General features: G+C 37.8%; 2 protein-coding genes and 1 long non-coding RNA gene across 3 annotated transcripts; 1 reads left to right on the top strand and 2 right to left on the bottom strand.

The window, feature by feature from the left end:
- The first annotated feature begins 2,876 nt into the window (after nt 1–2,876).
- Nucleotides 2,877–8,923, top strand: LOC126632452 (uncharacterized). The gene is made up of 13 exons (XM_050302878.1): nt 2,877–3,323; nt 5,776–5,887; nt 6,349–6,461; nt 6,675–6,797; nt 6,905–7,110; nt 7,197–7,272; nt 7,407–7,493; nt 7,595–7,675; nt 7,847–7,933; nt 8,016–8,057; nt 8,160–8,238; nt 8,315–8,385; nt 8,472–8,923. Exons 1-13 carry the CDS (start codon nt 3,156–3,158, stop codon nt 8,562–8,564), a joined length of 1,338 nt encoding a protein of 445 aa, XP_050158835.1. The 5' UTR covers nt 2,877–3,155; the 3' UTR covers nt 8,565–8,923.
- A 3,051-nt stretch (nt 8,924–11,974) lies between these two features.
- On the bottom strand, nt 11,975–12,953 carry LOC126632462 (plastocyanin-like). Its single transcript, XM_050302890.1, has one exon. The coding sequence runs from the start codon at nt 12,687–12,689 to the stop codon at nt 12,189–12,191; it is 501 nt and encodes a 166-aa protein (XP_050158847.1). The 5' UTR covers nt 12,690–12,953; the 3' UTR covers nt 11,975–12,188.
- Nucleotides 12,954–15,574: 2,621 nt separating this feature from the next.
- Nucleotides 15,575–18,343, bottom strand: LOC126632466 (uncharacterized). Its single transcript, XR_007626734.1, has 2 exons — nt 18,202–18,343; nt 15,575–15,677 (listed from the first exon to the last, which is right to left on the bottom strand). It is a non-coding gene; the product is annotated as an uncharacterized LOC126632466 (long non-coding RNA).
- Nucleotides 18,344–19,883: the final 1,540 nt, after the last annotated feature.

Genomic DNA, 19,883 nt, shown 5'->3' with positions numbered 1-19,883 from the left:
CATGTCCAACATATATATACATATACAGGCTGTTTAAGGATTGGTATCCCCATTTCAGCCAAAAAATGGGATGATGCGCACAGCCGTTCGATCTCCTTTAATGAGATCATGCTACTGGGAAAATTTAGTAAAAAAAAATGGAGCAGGGTTCCTGTCCTATGGATCCATAATCTTAATATAGATGAGAGATTTTTTATTATGATCGGAACTGACACGACACATATCATTATATGTAAAAAAGAATTAATTTTAAAATTATTGATATTTTAATATAAATATCTCACTACTAATAGATGTATCATTTCAAAATACGAACACATTGAAAAATCTCTCATAAACTTTGATATTTCACTTTTGCAGTGGATGGTGGACCACATTGTAATGAGCCGATCAGGAGGAAGATTCTTTATCAAACAGTGACTCCACGGACTTTGCAATTTTTTCTGCTTCTGTTTCTTTGCTATATTTTTTCTGAATCCAGAAGAAAAAAAATGAAAAAGTTATTTTTGTATTTGTAAACATTTGTCCCTTTTATATTTTGGCTAAATATCGAAAATAGTTTCTGAGATTTGCATAACTCATTATTTTGGTCCCTGAAATTTCAAATAAATAGAAGTAGTCCTTGAGATTATCCACCATCCATCATTAAAAACTTCGTTAAGTATCTCGGAGCTTTTGGCCGGAAGTTTGAGCAATTTTTAAAGCTTCGTAACTCAATCGTTTCTTAACCAAATTCGACCCATAATATATCAAAATAAAGATAGGAAAATGTAGAATAAGATTATACCTATTTAGAAGCCCAATGGTCGTTGGAAATGGCCGTAAAATAGCCTCAAAGTTGACTGGTCCGAAGGAATACTGAAAAACTCGTCAGAAATTGGGTAAAATTTAAACGTTCATAACTTCTTCAATACTCAACGAAATCAAGTGATTCAAAAACTAAAATCATACTTCTCGACGAGACGAAGAGAATGTTACCTTTTTTTTTTATGGCTAAATCACCGTGGTTTGGCCGGAAAACGGCTCAAAAGTGGCTATTTTGGTCTCGAGTTAGCCACTTTCGAGCCATTTTCTGGCCAAACCACTGCGATTTAGCCGTAAAAAAAGGTACTATTATCTTCGTCTCGTTGAGAAGTATGATTTTCGTTTTTGAATAACTTGATTTCGTTGAGTATTGAAGAAGTTATGAACGTTTAAAGTTTACCCAGTTTCCGGCGAGTTTTCCAGTTTTCCCTTGGAACAGTTAACTTTGAGGTTATTTTCCGGCCATCTTCGGAAACCATTGGGCTTCCAAATAGGTATAATATTATTCTCCACTTTCATATATTTATTTTGATATATTATGGGTCGAATTTGGTTGAGAAATGATTGAGTTACGAAGCTTTGAAAATTGCTCAAACTTCCGGCCAAGAGATCCGGGACACTTAACGGAGTTTTTAACGGAATGACCAAAATGAAGGATGGTGGACAATCTCAGGGACTACTTCTATTGATTTGAAATCTCAGGGACCAAAATGATGAGTTATGCAAATCTCAATGACCATTTTTGCTATTTAGCCTTATCTTTTTCTTGTTTAAATAATTAAGAATATTCTTCATTTTTTCCAAGTCTCCGCTCATTTTGTGCGATTGGATGTGTTTTCCTCACTTCCATTATACAGTAACTCCAACACTTGATTTAATTTGTTTTCCCTGCTTTCCTCATCTAATAATCTCATCATTTGGGTTTCATGTGCATCGTTGAGCTCAATAAGTATGTTAACTTACTATAATATTGTGAGCTTTCATTCTATAACTAATTAACAATAGGAAAATAACTCAGCATATGTTTTAGAACTCATTTGAGAGTGCTTATAAAATAACGGAAAACACTTTTGATTAAAATATTCTGTAACCAATTCTTAATAAAAGTGCAAATACTTTTAAAATCCAAATATATTATATCTAAGAACATTTTCAATTATTTTAAAAGTAATTCGGGATGAGTCTTAGTTTTCTCAGGCAAAGTTCACATTATTGTACGGTAAGCTTCAATAAGTGACCACGTAAATTAGTTGGTCTTTTTAATTACATGGTCGGACTCGATTCAAACTGGGCCAGTGCCAGGTCGCCCATATGATTGTGTATCTCATACTAGGCCTTGCTGCGTTCAGTCAAAACCCAACTAGGGAAACCGGCATAGCCCACAAGCCCTTTGATGCGAAACGTGGTCTAGCAGGTGCCTAAACTGGCATTTTCCATCCCCAGGGCCATCAAATGGGTCGGGTAAATCCAATTCATCGCTAATATGACGCATTTAGTAAGTGCTTTATGAATAAGTGTTTTTATGACCGATAAATCTGTAACTTTTTGTGCCAAATACAATAATAAGCGTTTCATGCAATAGTTCTTTATTCATATTCGCTTAATCCTTTGGTTCAATTTTTACATCAAAGTAACATGAAAACCGGGGGTACCATCCAAGTGTGGATGTTCACTTGTTTTGAGTAATAGAAGTCTTGAATCAAAATGATACTTCGTTATTTAACTACGAGATAAACCATCATTCTTGGTTTGATTCCTTATGTCGGATCGATCTACTAACATAAACGTATTATGAATCAAAACGATACAGCATACCATAAAAAGCCACAAAATAAAGTAGAAAGGTATTCATGTTTAAGAACGTCTCTCTCTTTCCTCAATAGATTTTAAACTTCAAAGTCCACCCTAATTCAACCTACAAAACTCATTCTCTCTCAAAAAATGGAAACAAAATAGGTGGCAGCAAGTGGAAAGGCGACCGAGAGGAGAGAAATAGTAGATGGGACTAGGACGCATAAAATACATTCTATACGTACATATATTTGAGGTAATGAACTTACAAGCTACGCATTCTTTTGCTTCACCTTCCCACTTTGTTGCTTTTCGGCAATTTATTCCCTTTAAACATTCGACATACACAGTTACACTCCCCTCCCGCTCTCTCTATGTGCCAAATATTTCAAGACAAAAAGTGTAAGGCGCACACTGCGCACGCATTTCTTTTAAATCCAACTCCTTTTTTCCTGGTTAAGTATCAGCAGTAGCTAAGCGAGTTCAGTCGGGAAGTAGTGGGCGGTGTCTCTCGTATTAATTTAGTTACTCAGCAACTGAAGAGCGGTGCGATCGCAAAGATGGAAAAGCTTTCGGCAGGGTTGAGCCACCTCTTCATGGCAATCTTTCTGCACAACTTCGCCACGTTCATGGTGATCCCGGCCATCACCGACGTTACCATGTCTGCCCTTTGTCCCGGAAGAGATGAGTGCTCCATCGCCATCTACCTCACCGGATTTCAACAAGCGGTACGTACAATTTTCTACACATAGATACCATAACCCAACTCAACGAATCAACTTTAACCGTCTACGTTAATTACAAACACATATATCATTGTTAACATCAATAGTTGTTTCGTTATTTCCACCACAAGCAAATTGATATCAGTATACAAGCTAGCTTTAGCCTTTACAAATATCTTCTCCTTTGAAAATCATGTCTTAGGGTTATCGCCCGAGTTTAATTTTCAATTTACTTAGTTATGTAGCTCGTTAAACATCACTTGATCTTTTCAAGGTTTTAAAAGACGTTAGATGTTAGTCGAAATGCGGGCTGGGCCTAGTGTCCAGACGGCTATAATAAAAATTACAAAATTGTATACATAAATTGAAAAATAAAATAACATAAAGATTGTAAAGTATTAAAACATATTGAAAACATGTGGGACAAGCATATAATAGGTGTTCATTCAAGTATTCAACAAGTCTCTTATATATTATTAAACAAATACAATATAAAATGAAAGTTATCAATTTTTTGTCCAAATGAGAGTCACAACCTAGACTTGCTAGGCTGGCGCCTAGGCAAGTTAGGCGAACTCCTAAACAGGTCTAGGCCTACTTTCTTAATTTTCAAATATTTAAAGATTAATCGGAATAATAACCTACCGCCTAATGCCTAAGCAGGATCTAATAAGTGCTAGACGAAAATTTTTAGAAGTGTGAATCCTATCATAAAAAATAATTACAACGCTCATGCAATACATCTTTAAAAAAAAAAAAAACATAGTATTGCAAAGTGCAAATCCAAATGTCTATGTAATGATTTGATCAGCTAAAGTAACTTAAGTGATGTCAATTCTCAATTGCAGCTCCAAAACTTTGTCTTTGTTTAAAGGAAACTTCCCCTACCTTTGCGTAGGCTTTAAATCAACTTTTAGATTCAATAGGTCTTTGAATTTAAGGCGGAGGGGACGAATTTTCAAAATTAAGGGCCCACCACAAACACACTTTTCCAGTCTAATTAGATCCCTTCTGTTATGCTTTCATCTCTTTCCACATCTCACTAAATGCAGATTGTGTCCAAGATTCCAACATAGCCAGTGCATCGACGGTTGGTCTACACATAACCCCCTTCATAGAATTCCGAGAAATACGTTTTTATCACATATTTTGACATTTATTTATGAAACTCATTTCGTAATATATTCTAACAATCTGAACCGTCTATATTTTAATAGCTCATTTATAGATAACATTTGCAAAAAATTAGACCAAAATCCATAATCATTAAGACATTAATCTATAGTGAAGAAAATAGAAGAATAAGGTTCTACAAATATATACTAAATTTAATCAAACGGTCATATGTTTTTGAATTTGGATGATTTTTTTGTAGAAATGATTTTTGATGTAAGATACAGTTGAATCGTTGAAATATATTACAGAGTGGACATCATAAAATATGTCTCAAAATGAATATAAAAAATATGTGTTATATATATTGTGGGAAAAACCAGAATAAACTTTTAATTAGCAAAGATTAGTTAGCGTGATTAGCGTTGGCATGAATGCTTACGGATTTCTACTTGTGGCTGGCTACACAGCCGGCACTGTAGTGTGCGAAGCCGCATGCTCTCACCCTATTATTTTTGCAATCGCATGAAATTGACGTGCTATCGCGGTAGGTATGTACTCAAAGATTGATGCATAGGAAAAAGCTTCACGTGCATGCAGTACTGCCATCGGAAATTTCCCCCTTTTGGTTTTCATAGGAGATGCATTTTGGCATTTTTCAATCGTATTAACTCGTGGACAAAATTGTACGTTCCTCATCACCATTTCATTTGAAATGTTTTGAATGTCAACTTATGATGTCTCGGATTTAAATTTCTTTCGTTCTTCTCTTAGTCTAATTTAAAATAATAATATATCTTGTAATAAAAAAAATAAAAGAATTCTAACGAAAAACTCCAGGTATTGTTTACTTTAAAGAAAAACCACATTTTTACACTTAAAAATCAATTAGGGTACTATTCACTTTACCCTTTATTTTGTCCTTATCGTTAAAACTCAAAGTTTTCAAGTCATTTTCATTAGTTTTCCTAAAAATAATCATCAAATCTTTCCTTGCCCTGATCAAAATAAAAAGAAAAACTTAAACAAGGGGGTTTACAATTTACTTTACAGCATCTCCACATGTGAAGAATGAGATGTGTTTATTTTTCTCCTTAGGTTTATTCACCATGTGTTTATTTTTGTTCATTAGTTTGATTATGATTTGTTCAGTTTAACGCTAGAAATAAACAAGTGTATGCATGTGGAAAAAAAAAAAAGAATGTTCCGAAATTACTTTCTTTGAAAATTTTGATTAGAAATGGATGGTGGGTCTCAACTAATTATTTGGTGTAAGAATTAAACCGGGCCTTGCGCATGATTTAGGGTTGAAAATAGTTTGATTTGTGCATGGTTGATGCAGATCGTAGGGCTGGGAACACTGGTGATGATGCCATTGGTTGGGAATCTCTCAGACAAGTTTGGAAGAAAAGCTTTGCTTACACTGCCAATGATCTTCACAATTATCCCTTTAGGTAATCTTTCAGCTCGTTAAATCCGTACCAATTAACAACAAAGATAAAGTCACAAAGGATATTTAGACATAAATTTATGTACTTTTATGATGATTAACTTGTTTACCTATCACTTTATTAATACATTGCTCCAAAAAGTCCTTAATTCCAAGAAAAAAAGGCCACATTTCAGGGAAAAAAAAGTCTGCAATCACTTTAGCTTTATTTATATTTCTTTTCTTTTGCTAAACATCAAGCTCTAATTCTAATTTCGACTATATTATATGGAGTTAATGTGAACTAAAGTTTATTGATTTCTGGACAAATTAACGGAATTGTTATTGGTATGTTAAAATAATTATTCTGTAATCTTGCTTAATTCGAAAAACTAAAAGACGAAAGAGTTGAGAAATTATTTTACACTGCTAATAACAAGACCCGAAAAATCAATAAAAAAACGGGTTAATTGCACAATTATACAGGGATATTGGGATATAGCAGGAGCAAGAGTTTCTTCTACGTCTACTTCGTGGCCAAAACTCTAACCGCCATGGTTTGTGAAGGCAGCGTTCATTGCCTCGCCCTTGCCTATGTGGTAACTTTCTAATCTTCCTCGCTCGTATTTGGGCCTCACTAAGGATTATAAGGCCCATTATCAAACAATTATTTGGGCTTATTATGGGCCTGAGTATGTAAAATGACTAGACTAGGTCCATTTTGTTGTAAACAAAACACTCCATGTTTGTTCATGTTGTTGGTTGTTTGATTTGAAATTTTGATGGAGGTGTGAAATATCAATGATTTTCAGGCAGATAATGTGGCAGAAGGAAGGCGAGCCTCGACATTCGGAGTCCTATCGGGGATTAGTTCCTGTGCATATGTCTGCGGAACCCTCTTCACTCGTTTCCTCTCCACTTCCACTACTTTTCAGGTCCAATCTCTCTCTCCCTCTCTAGGACTCTATCCTCTCTGTTACTATGCTTAATTGTGATCTGACTGCATTTTAATGTTTATAATTATTACTATTACTATTAATAGGTTGCGACGGTGGTGGCGGCTGTGGCAGTTATGTACCTGAGGGTTTTCCTACCGGATTCCAACATAGACAAGAATCTTTCCGCTCCGTTACTCTCAGATGAAAAGATCACAATTAAGGATTCAGCTGAGACTTCAAGTGCTGAGATATTGCAGCCAGCCAAAACATTGCCTTCCTTAAGTGATTTAATCTCCTTGTTGAAAACTAGGTCAGTTACTTTCCTGCTAAGGGTTGCTCTTAATTAATTTGCAGACTTGTAGTTCAAGTAATTGCTTACTCTTAATTGATTTGCAGCACAACGTTTTCGCAAGCTGCAATTGTTGCGTTTTTCAGTAATCTAGCGGATGTTGGCCTCCATGCTTCAATGTTGGTACGTCTCTCATCCAATGAATTAGTAATCACATATTTAATCAGTGTTTGTGGATGATTTGCATCTAATCATAGATCAGTAAGCTCTGTCGAACATAAGAAATGCTGAATCGAAAATCATTGTTTGTTGAGCAGTACTTTCTAAAGGCGCGGTTTCACTTCAACAAGAATCAATTTGCTGACCTGATGGTTATTTCCGGGGTTGCAGGCACTGTTTCACAGGTGCTACATTTGTTTTACCGTTTTGATCCTCTGCAAACCTCTTTTTTTTTTTGCAGTTTCGATTTCATTTTCCATGACACTAAAAATAAACCTTGATGCAGCTGGTTCTCATGCCCTTGCTGGCTCCTGCTTTAGGAGAGGAGAGGCTACTTTCGATAGGCCTCCTTTTTAGCTGCCTACAAGTAAGCATCTAACCGTCTTGTATTTAGTCCCAACAAGTTACAAATTTGATCTTATTTGTTAGACAACTGTAGATTTGTAAACATTGCATTGCATCTACTCACGGAAAGTAAAACTAAAAATTTTGACATGACATTAAGCTTTTTATCTAATCATTCACATATCGAATGCAGATGTTTCTTTACGGCATTGCGTGGTCCTTCTGGGTGCCATATGCTGCTGCCATGTTCTCCATCTTTTATGTGTTTGCACATCCATGTGTAAGTCTCATCGTTTCTGCTTCGCTTTGAGTTAAACATTCTCAAATGTTGTCTTTAAAGTGATTTGGTCCAAACTTTACAGATGCGAAGCATTGTATCGAAACAAGTTGGACCGTCTGAGCAGGTAATTTTCAGTATGCATTTTGGATTTTACTTCCCTTGCCCTGCCCCTTTGGATCCAATTCTTTTGGCAAATACATGATCTTTTTTTATACAATATTTTCAGGGGAAGGCTCAAGGGTGCATTTCAGGCATATGTTCACTTGCAAATGTTATATCTCCGATTGCTTTCTCCCCTCTCACAGGTGATTTGAGATTACATTCTTATTTTTTGTCCGGCCAAAGTTAATTCGAACTGATAAATTCAAATTGTTATTCCAGCTTTGTTCCTGTCCGAAAAGGCGCCATTTAATTTCCCTGGCTTTAGTCTCATTTGCGTTGGATTTGCTGCGGTAAGAACATATCAACTTATGTGTACCTGTATATGTTCTGCTTAATTGGCTTATTATTTCATCTTGTATTTGACATCTATTTGTAGATGATAGCCTTCATGCAAAGCGTGATGATAAGGGCGGCTCCTCCCCTCTCGAGCCGACGTGTCAGCGAAAGTTGCAATCACACGGAGCCCTAGTTTTCGAAAGTTCGAAGACAGATGGTTCCTCGTCTAGTTCCAGGCTGACCCTAGTACATCACTGTAAAGCTCAATGGTCCTGTTGTGCTGCTGGCTTAAGTTTTTGCTGCCAATTTATTGGCAATGTAATTTTGGTGCATGCTTTGGAAGGGTGACATGGTGGAGTCTGGTTTTCTTGTACTCAAAGTCACCTTCCGCGGCAAACAAAATATGATGTTAAAAATATCAATCATGGAATTTTCCTATCATAGGAAGAGAGGAGGTTTTAGAAACCTACTTTAGTCTCTATATAATTTGTTTGATGTAAAAACTTTGATGCAGCTTAGTGAATCTTATTAATCAATGATTAAACCATAAAACTTTTGTGAGTGAATATTAAGCATCTATTTTCTCTCCTCACACGAGAAGAGAAAAACTTTAGTAGGGTTGCCTAATTAGTGCAACACTCACATATGTGAGATTAGTAGAGAGAATCTCATGTTTTTTGTGAAATGTGTCTTACAAATGACGTGGTCAAACACTCCTACTCAAGTTTTATTTTATTTTTTATTTTTATGACGGAGATGCGCATAAACTTAGGCAAAAGAAAGCAAATAGTGGAATCTCGTTTCCTTTTCTAGTACAATAAGGGTGCGTTTGTTTGACATCACTAACCTTCACTGGACTGGATTGGACTAGTGATTAGTGAAGTCCTGTGTTTGTTGCAGAGAGGGACTAAGTTTAATGGGACTCGTGAGGACTAGCGTGGACTAGCACCTTCGCTAGAAGGTCTTAGCCAGTCCCCCCAAAAATGAGAGGATTGCTAGTCCCGTCTTCTCCTTCATTCGCCAGCAGCAACCTCACCAACAGATCCTCACCAGCAGCAGCCTCTCCTTCGTTCTCCTTTGTTCTATGTCTTCTCTTTGCACCGACATCCCTACCCACCCCAATCCTCTTCTCTGATAGTGGTGGGCAGTTGCTCAATTCCCCGTCTGCTTCTCTGTCTTCTCTTTGCACCTATAGCCCCACCCACCCCACTCATCTTCGTCTTCTTGCAAATTGGGGATTCGTCTTGCAGCGAGGGGAGATTATTTGTCTTGCAAATTGGGGATTCGTCTTGCAGACTTTGGGGATTCTTCCTAATTCATCTTGCTTTGTCTGTTTGATTACTGTTGTTATGTCATTTCATGGATCTGCAGGAACAAGTTTTATTTTTTGGTGTCTGAGTTGTTATTTAAACTTGATTATGTTTGATCAGGTTTATAGAATATGACTTATATAACATATTTTTTTCATTAATTTTGAAATGTTAATTAATTTGAGCATTTGGGTTCTCCAAAATAAGTGTGATTTGGGAAACTAAATCTTTATCTTGGTAGGGAATGAAATACGATGGTGGTTCATGTAATCCTTGTTGCTTATGTATATTTTCTGGGATTTTCAATTGCGAAGTGCGAAGCTTATCTGCCTATAAGGTGTTTGAAGAAATACCCAACTGAAATGAAATTTGATTGGTTATTCAACTGATTTGGGGATGTTACTCATTACTTCTACTACTTCAATTCTTATTTTTTTGAAAAATTATTACTTTGTTTTCTGTGTGATTTTGGTTCTCACATTTAAGAATTCCAATTTTAGTGGTGTTACTGAACAACTTGTTGCCCTGCTGGTTTGGTATCTTTTGCAACCAAAGAAGTTAAATTCTTTGTTCGTAGTTGCAACATTTTCTTGGGGTTAATTCTCTACAGAGAGTCAGAACTCATTCTTTTGAAAGTCAGATTTGTTCTTTGTTTGCATGTTGAGATGAAATGAAGTAATGAACAATTAGAAAACAAACTCTTTGACTATATAGCAGAAATATGCTCGGACCATCAATTTGAACAATTGATTGAATGGATGGTTGTTTGTGAAGTTCCTGTGTTATGATTATCTTGCTTCTTAGTCCGACACTGCACCAAACGCTTCATTATACTAGTCCAGCTTAGTCTAGTCTAAGCCAGTCCAACTTAGTCCCTGCAGCTAGTCCAGTCCGAGACAGTCCGGTGCAACAAACACACCCTAAGCTTAAAACATATGCATTAGGTTTTTAGAATAAAAAAAATACTACTCTTACCACATTTTTCATATCACATTTGTATCATCTCTCTAATAGAGATATGACTTACATTTGTTGGTGAGCCCTACTTCTAAGGAAGTTGTCCTATCAGGTGAATGTATCATCTCTCTAATAAAGTTGTTATGTCACGTGAATCAAACTAACAGAAAGGGAGAACTTTAATTCACACGGTAATTATACATTAGCAACATAATTTCATAGTTGAATTAAGTTAGGCCTTTTGATACCAATCTGCGCAACTGCTTTCAGGTTTCGGCGTCCCAAAATTTTCAACTGTTTACGATTTACATACATGCCAAGGGAATGGTGGTATATGATGAGTACGTGATCATAGGTTCGGCCAATATCAACCAACGATCTATGGCCAGTTCTAGAGACACCGAGATAGCCATGGGAGCGTACCAGCCCCACCACACTTGGGGTAAGATGAAACGACATCCTCTTGGCCAGTGGGTATAGATGTCACTTTGGACAGAACATTTGGGGATGGTGGACAAATGCTTCAAGGAGGCTGAAACGTTGGATTGTGTGAAGAGTGTGAACGCGATCGCGGGAGATAACTGGATGAGGTTTGTGCACTTACCTTTCTGTTGCGGTAGACGTCAATAGGAAGGTAAGTACACTTCCTGGACGAGAGAGTTTCCCTGATGTCGGCGGTAAGATCCTCAGAGCCCGAACTACCCTTCCTGAAGCACTCACTACTTAACTTTAAACATTAGGCAGGCTGCAGGCTCCCCCAATTTTTTCTTACATGATTATGTTTTCATCACCATTCAATCGGAAAATGCTGGCCTGGTTGAAAGAAGAGTCTATACAAAAGGGGTGGGAGCGTACAAGTCTTAGTGACAGATCGATCGCAAGCACCCCATTACTTGAATGAACTTACAATTTAGGGTACATAGCTCTTGTAATTTATCACCTCAATAGTCAATAGTATATAGCCTAATGAAATGTAATTCAATTGATCTCTTCATTTCTTTTTTGTTTTTGGTTTACCATCAGAATTTAGACAATACTTTTTTCTTTGTTTAAGTTATATTCTAAGACCGCATACATACTATCTTAATTAATTGGCCTAGTTAACGTTTGTACACACACAACTGGATAATTAACCACTACACTTTAACATATGTTTTAGGGTCAATTTAAAACTGCTTCTTAAAGAGTTAAAAAATCTTTTTTTTTTTACTACGTTTTGACGGTAAAATACAAGAGTGCAGTGATTTATAGAAGCATTTTTTTTAGAAAGCATTTTTGGTAGTGTTTATAATAAAAGCACTTATAGTAAAAGTGAAAAAAGTAGTTTCTAGGGAAGTAGTCTCGAACAAGCCTTAAATAACGAAATGAAATCAAAGCCAGCACACAAACTATACAACTTTAAATAAAGAAGTATGGTGAAAAGCATGAAGGCGCTCAATATATAAATGCTTTCACCTCGCACTTTGTCTCTCATGGCAATCTGATCATTACAGAAGTCCTACTTTGCCTCCAAAAAAGGAAGCATAAATATTATTAATCAGACAACTGAATTAGTTAACGGTAACTTTGCCGACCATGCCAGCTCCCTGGTGAGGAGAGCAGTAGAAAGAGTATGAACCTTTTTCGGTCAAGGTGACGGCGTAGGTTTCCCCGGGGGCATTCAGGAGGTCCTCCTCGCTCATCGAGATTTTTCCAGCATCCACACCGCTGGGAACCTCGTCCTCGTCAAACAAAATGTTGTGTGGGAATCCAGCATTGTTCTTGAACACAATCTTCTCACCGGGGGCGATGGAGAAGCTGTTGGGGACAAAGGCCAAGCCACCGTCATCGCTGCCTAGCAAGACCTCAATGGCCATGGCATTACTGGCGAGGATAGCACTGGCGGCAGTGGCGGCAACGGCCACACCGACATCCTTGAGGGATGACTTGACGATGCACATCTGCCTTGGGGAGGCTGAGACCTTAGCTGCAGCTTTAACCTTGGCTGCGCCGGCGGATTTGAGTCCGGTGAATGATGGGATAGCAACCGCGGCGGGGTTGACGAAGGCCATTGTATGTAGTTGATTGAATGTGTTCTAGCAAGCTGGTCGCCTCAAGTTCTAAAGGTGATCAAAAGGAGAAGATAGGAAGGGTGTGTTTTAATAGGGTGGGAGGGGGTAGGTTATGTGTGGTGGAGGAATTGGTGATACAGTGAAGGGGTGGCAATGGGGATGTGGTGGAGACAAGGTTATCCGCTGAGGATGGGTCTGATTGGTTGGTGGAGATGCTATCCGATGACGTGGCACTGGAGTTTATTGATGGGAGGTGGAGAGTGTGAGAGCTTGCAAGTATGTCAAACTAGTGGAAGTGGATAGACAGGAGGACAAACAATCTATGATCTACATATGATATGAATAAGTGGCTGATCTTATCGTTTGGGTTCATTTGGTTCATGTGTGAGATTATGGACTAAATTCGTCTAGTTTCTTGGTGCAAAAGGAACCAAATATTTGATCAAAATTAGCTACTAGACCTTGTGGCTAGCTGAGTCAAAGTTTCGTTACGATCATAAAAAGTTGCACAAGTACATGTGTTATTTTTCTTAGTAAAAATCTTTTAAAATAAAAAAAATCATCGTACACTTCAAATATATTGAATATTGATAGGAGTATTGAACGACTTTTTTTCCGAAGTATCTTCTAACAGCTCACTTAATGAAATAACAAACAAATACGATCCGAATAATTTCTTGTTCCCGTCAATACTAAAACTTGGTTGATAGGCCATAGCTTATATTCATCGAGGACCGATGGCGCGTTTACGTAACCGTAATGAAAATATGAGGAATTGAATTGAGGAAGAGTTGGAATGAGGAGAAGTCAGAATCGAATTCATGTTGAAGCTGTTTACTTAAATGTTCTGAAATCGGAATAGAAATGATACTAGTTTCATAAAACTGTTTACTAATTCAGTAGAATCAGATATAAACCAGTGTGATTTACTAAAATGCCCTCGTCCCAAATCAAATATTTTATATACTTTTTTTTTAATAAAATTCGATACAATATATAATAGTAAGAAAAAAAAATATTAAATTGCTTTTTTATTTCATAGACACACTAAAATGCTTTTGTTTGTTTTTTTTATACTATAAATTTAAGTATTTATTTTAATATTTAAATTTTCTCGCTCAAGTTGTAGTTTATTCTCTTTGGCATATGCATGAAGTTGTGCATAATATGAATGAGCATGGAAATATAAAAAAGTAAGGAGTTGTGCATAATTAAACTAGGGTTAATGGGTTTATAAAGGATAGTCTTGGAAATAAAAAAAAATAAGTGAGAGCATAAAGCGAACAAAAGTATCATTCTGATTGCCCAAGCAATCAATCCAAATACCATGTTAATCTAAGGAATCCAAATCCTCCAAATTTTGGAATTGAATTCCAAAATTTTAAGTGGGTCCCACCTTTTCTTTCACTTCCCAAGTTTAATAAACAAAGGTATACCCTGTAATCAAACTTTAATTCCGTATTTTAATTTCGATTACGTAAATGCTCCTTGAAAGTAGTATCAAATGAAGTCCGAGGGGACAGACAGCCAGAGAGTGGATTCCCTCACTCAATTGCTTATGATTTGTGAGAGGAAAATTAACAGTAGCTAGCCGACACCAACTGTACGTACTTATGCAGCAATTAAATTGGCCAACGCTCCGCCTTGCTGCATGTACTCTTCTAACTATTTCTTCTCCTTCTTTCTTTGATCACCACTACCTCTCCCACTCCCACTTCCACAATTTTTTCCTATACTCCATAGTAACTACACGGCTATGAAGCCACATGTGTGTGGTGAAAATTCGTTAGTTACAATTGGACGGACAACCAAGTAGCACAGTTAGACTCACATGATAACATTGGCTATCCAATAAATACATATTTCTGGTTACTGATTTACTGTTTACATTAACGTTATACAGTGAACGTATTTAATTAATTTTTGTTAGACGATAGTACCCCATGGCCTGCTGTTAGTTACAATAACAAAGACGGCGGTCGAAATTGAAGAAAGTTGAGATTCCACCATAAAATCAATTAGAAATAAAGGGAGTAGCCCAATCTCTTATAAGCCCATGCAAGGTCTCTTCTCCTATCAATGTGAGACTCATTCTTAACACGTCCCCTCACGTGTGATGAATTTTCAAGCCTACCATGTGGACAACGCAACGGGATAACATAGACACATGGGACAACCTGCTCTGATACCATGAAGAAAGTTGGGGTTCCACCATAAAACCAATTGGCAATATGGGAAGTAGCACAACCTCTTATAAGCCCATGTAAGGTTCCTCATCCCATCAATGTGGAACTCATTCTCAACACGCCCCCTCACGTGTGACGAATTTTCAAGCCTAACAAGTGGACAACGCAACGAGATGATGTGGACATGTGGGACAACCTGTTCTGATACCATGAAGAAAGTTAGGGCTCCACCATGAAACCAATTGGTAATATGGGAAATAGCCCAACCTCTTATAAGCCCATGCAAAGTTCCTCATCTCATCAATGTGTGACTCATTCTCAACACGCCCCCTCACGTGTGACGAATTTTCAAGCCTAACACGTGGACAACGCAACAGGATGACGTGAACACGTGGGACAACCTGCTCTAATACCATAAAAAAAAGTTGGGGTTCCACCATAAAACCAATTGGAAATATGGGAAGTAGCCCAACCTCTTATAAGCCCATGCAAGGTCCCTCATCCCATCAATGTGGGACTCATTCTCAACACGTCCTGTGGCAAATCACGTGTGATGAATTTTCAAGTCTAACACGTAGACAACACAATGGGATGACGTGGACACGTAGGACAACATGCTTTGATACTATAAAGAAAGTTGGGGTTCCACCATAAAACCAATTGGTGGAACCTCAACTAACGCGATAGAACATAAATGAGGTGTTGAATTTTTGATGTGTATTTCATATCAAAACAATTACAAGATGAAACATTATATAGGAAAAGAAAGAGAACATAAGCCTAACTTGCCTAACTTGCCTAACTTGCCTAACTTGCCTAATTTCCTAACTTGCCTAACTTGCCTAATTTACACAAAGAATGTTGACTAGCCTAACTTCACTAGTCATCCAACATGTTTATTTCATGCATGCATTTTAACAAAAGATATGACTTGGAACATGATTGATGCTTCTTCCAATACTCCCCCTCAAGCTGGATCAATGGGGTCCGTTGAGCCAAGCTTGAACAATAAACGCTAAAATTGAGTAGTATGGAGGTTTTTCGTAAAAATATCAGCCAACTGATCATGGCTACGTGTGTAATGAGTGTTAATAACCTTCGATTGAACTTGTGCTTGAATGTAATGACAATCAACCTCGATATGTTTAGTCCTCTCGTGAAAAACTGGATTGGAAGCAATGTGCATAGCAGCTTGGTTGTCACAAAACAAGGACATAGGCTGATTGCTTGGAAACCCTAAATCTGATAGAAGACCTTTTAGCCAAATGAGCTCACACGCAGTGGATGCCATTGCTCGATACTCAGCCTCAGCACTTGATCGAGCTATGGCGCTTTGTTTTTTGCTTCTCCATGTAACCAAGTTTCCACCCACAAATGTGCAAAATCCAGTGGTTGACTTACGATCAAGAGAGTTGCCAGCCCAATCAGCGTCTGTGTACCCCATGATGGTAGTGTTACCATTCCTTTTCATCAATATACCTCGACCAAATGAGCCTTTGAGATAACGAAGTATTCTTTTAACAACGCATAAATGAGCAATAGTGGGTGCATGCATGAACTGACTGGCAATGCTTACGGCATAGGAAATGTCAGGACGTGTAATTGTGAGGTAAATCAACTTCCCAACTAACTTTTGATAATCAGTGAGATTGGTGGGTGCCTTACTTTGCATGTCGAGCTGGAGTTTACTGTCAAGGGGAGTCCTAGCAGGCTTACAATCCACCATATCAGCATCTTTTAGAAGGTCAAGAACGTACTTCCTTTGATTTAGAAAGAGTCCTTTTTGAGATGTGGCCATTTCAATGCCAAGAAAATACTTGAGAGTTCCCAAATCTTTGAGAGCAAACCGAACTCAGAGGGCATGCTTGAGAGAATTAATTTCCTCAATATTATCACCTGTCACTATGAGGTCATCAACATAAATCAAAACAACCAATTTGCCTACTGAACCAATTCGAACAAACAGTGAGGAATCAGCATTGCTTCTGTGAAAGCCAACTTCTTCAAGTACTGAGCTAAGTTTTGAATACCATGCTCGTGGAGATTGTTTTAAACCATAGATAGATTTATGAAGTTTGCACACCATGTCAGGATCATGGAATTGAGGGTGACCTGGGGGCAACTTCATGTATACTTCCTCTTCTAGCTCACCATGCAAAAATGCATTCTTCACATCCATTTGATATAAAGGCCAAGATTGATTAACTGCAACGGACAACAATACTCTCACTGTGTTCATCTTGGCAACTGGAGCAAAAGTCTCTTTATAATCCACTCCATATGTCTGAGTAAAACCACGAGCCACCAAGCGAGCTTTATGTCTCTCAATAGTTCCATCAGAGTTGAACTTTGTTTTATATACCCAACGACTGCCCACTGCCTTTTTTCCTTGAGGAAGCTTAATAACACTCCAGGTTCCATTGTCATGGAGAGCTTGAAGTTCATTTTTCATAGCAGTTTTCCAAATATCATGTTCATTTGCTTCTTGAAAGCTTTGTGGATCATGAGTACCATCTAGGGCACTGAGAAAAATAGCATGAGAGGCTGAACATTTTTTGGAAATGACAAAATCTGCAAGGGGATATCTTGTAGTATAGGTAACATAATCAACAAGCCTAGATGGAGGATGGCGATCTCTTGTGGGATTTCTCCGAGCTGGAACTTGTGGTGGAGGTAGTGGCTCGGAGACTTGAGATAAGGATTCTGTATGTGAGCTTGGAGTGTCAGTCCCTGCTACTTTTTCTTGATAAGAAGGGATGTTAGGTAATGGAAAGAAATCATGCAGAGACTCCCCTTGATTTGTATCACCCACTTTATGTGTAAAATAGGGAGTTGACTCATTGAATATAACATCTCTAGACACTACAAGCTTCTTGGTGACTGGATTATAACACTTATACCCCTTTTGTGTATATGAATAACCCATGAACACACACTTATTAGCCCGAGGATCAAGTTTGTCACGATGAGTAGGTTGAGTGTGAACAAAGCATATACACCCAAAGACCTTTAAGTGAGATAGGTCAATCTTTCTCTCCTTCAACACTTCATAAGGAGATTTGAAACCTAGCACTTTACTAGGGAGACGGTTGATGAGGTATGTAGCAGTAAGTACCCCTTGTGACCAAAACTTCTTAGGTACATGCATATGAAACATGAGAGCTCTTGTCTTCTCAAGAAGGTCTCGATTTTTTCTCTCGGCAACCCCTTGAATTTTGGATGTGTATTTCATATCAAAACAATTACAAGATGAAACATTATATAGGAAAAGAAAGAGAACATAAGCCTAACTTGCCTAACTTGCCTAACTTGCTTAATTTCCTAACTTGCCTAACTTGCCTAATTTACACAAAGAAGGTTGACTAGCCTAACTTCACTAGTCATCCAACATGTTTATTTTATGCATGCATTTTAACAAAAGATATGACTTGCATGCATTCCAACACTCCCCCTCAAGCTAGATCGAGGGGATTCCTTGAGCCAAGCTTGGACAGAATGCGCATGAACTGAACCGTAGGAAGAGGTTTAGTAAAAATAACGCTTTGCTTCTTGCTGCGCCATGTTACCAAATTCCCACTTGAAATGGCTTCGTGCCGCAAACAAACAGTAATGGCTTCGTGCCGCAAACAAACAAACTTGAAATGGCTTCGTGCCGCAAACAAACAGTAATGACTGGCTTCGTGCCGCAAACAAAGAATAATGGCTTCGTGCCACAAACTTGAACAACGTTAGGTAGAGCTAAAGCATCCATCGAGCTCTCAGCTTCATAATGTTCTCCAGCCATCTTGGTTTAGAGTAAATGTTCTCCAACCATCTTGGCTTAGAGTAAATGTTCTCCAGCCATCTTGGCTTAGAGTAAAAGAAACTTAGCGGAAACGATCAACAGAGCATCCATCGAGCACTCAGCTTCATAATGTTCTCCAGCCATCTTGGCTTAGAGTAAAAGAAACTTAGCGGAAACGATCAACAGAGCCAGGAATTTCGAGTTCCTGCTCTGATACCATGTTGAATTTTTTATGTGTATTTCATATCAAAACAATTACAAGATGAAACATTATATAGGAAAAGAAAGAGAACATAAGCCTAACTTGCCTAACTTGCCTAATTTACACAAAGAATGTTGACTAGCCTACCTTCACTAGTCATCCAACATGTTTATTTCATGCATGCATTTTAACAAAAGATATGACTTGGAACATGATTGATGCTTCTTCCAATATGAGGAGTGGCCCACCAAAACCGGAGAGCGAAGTACCAGGGTTCTCAATTCTGTTATGTCACGTAAGTTGAGTAAGTGTAAAATAAGCGAAAAAAAAAGAAAGATATATAATATATATTCCATTTTGTAAAAGAGAACGAAAAAGGAAAAACATCAAACAAATGAATGGAAACAGAAATAAAGAGAAAAAAAATGAAATATTGACCAGATCGATATTGAGAGAGCGAGGAAGAGGGCGGAGGCAGCCGGCGTGAGAGGATGAAAGAGCACTGAGATATTGGCGCGGCTCAATCAGATTCAGGTGACCATAGAACAACGTACGTATCTACGTACATGCAAATGCTGTAAGTAGTCTTCTTCTCTGAGTGAACCGGGCCAACATCACAGTAACTATTTCAATAAGGTAATTGTATATACGCAAAACATTCTATATTTTCCTGCATGCTGCATCAACTTCATACATACATACATATACATACATATATACATACATACATACATATATATAATTATATACCAAATGAAGCAGGGAAAGAAGTTGAAGCATATTGCAGTTGCAGCAGGGTGCTGGTGGTGCATTAAAAACCGGCAGCTACCGAATTAAAACCCAAATGCCAAAGGACCATAGCAGCATTCAATACCATGCTAACGTCCCATCAGCCCGGCCCATAATATTCTCTCTCTCTCTCTCTAGATTCTCTCTCTCATCTCTGTGATACACACTTCCGCAGAAGCTAGCTAGGCACAGAAACAACAAGGTTGCAGTTGCAGGGCGTCCACATTAATAAC

The sequence above is a fragment of the Malus sylvestris genome, chromosome 8, assembly GCF_916048215.2.
Source record: "Malus sylvestris chromosome 8, drMalSylv7.2, whole genome shotgun sequence".
In the NCBI taxonomy this organism is placed as follows: domain Eukaryota; kingdom Viridiplantae; phylum Streptophyta; class Magnoliopsida; order Rosales; family Rosaceae; genus Malus; species Malus sylvestris.
Note: the sequence above shows the minus strand (reverse complement) of the source record. Positions and strands in the feature narration are given on the sequence as shown.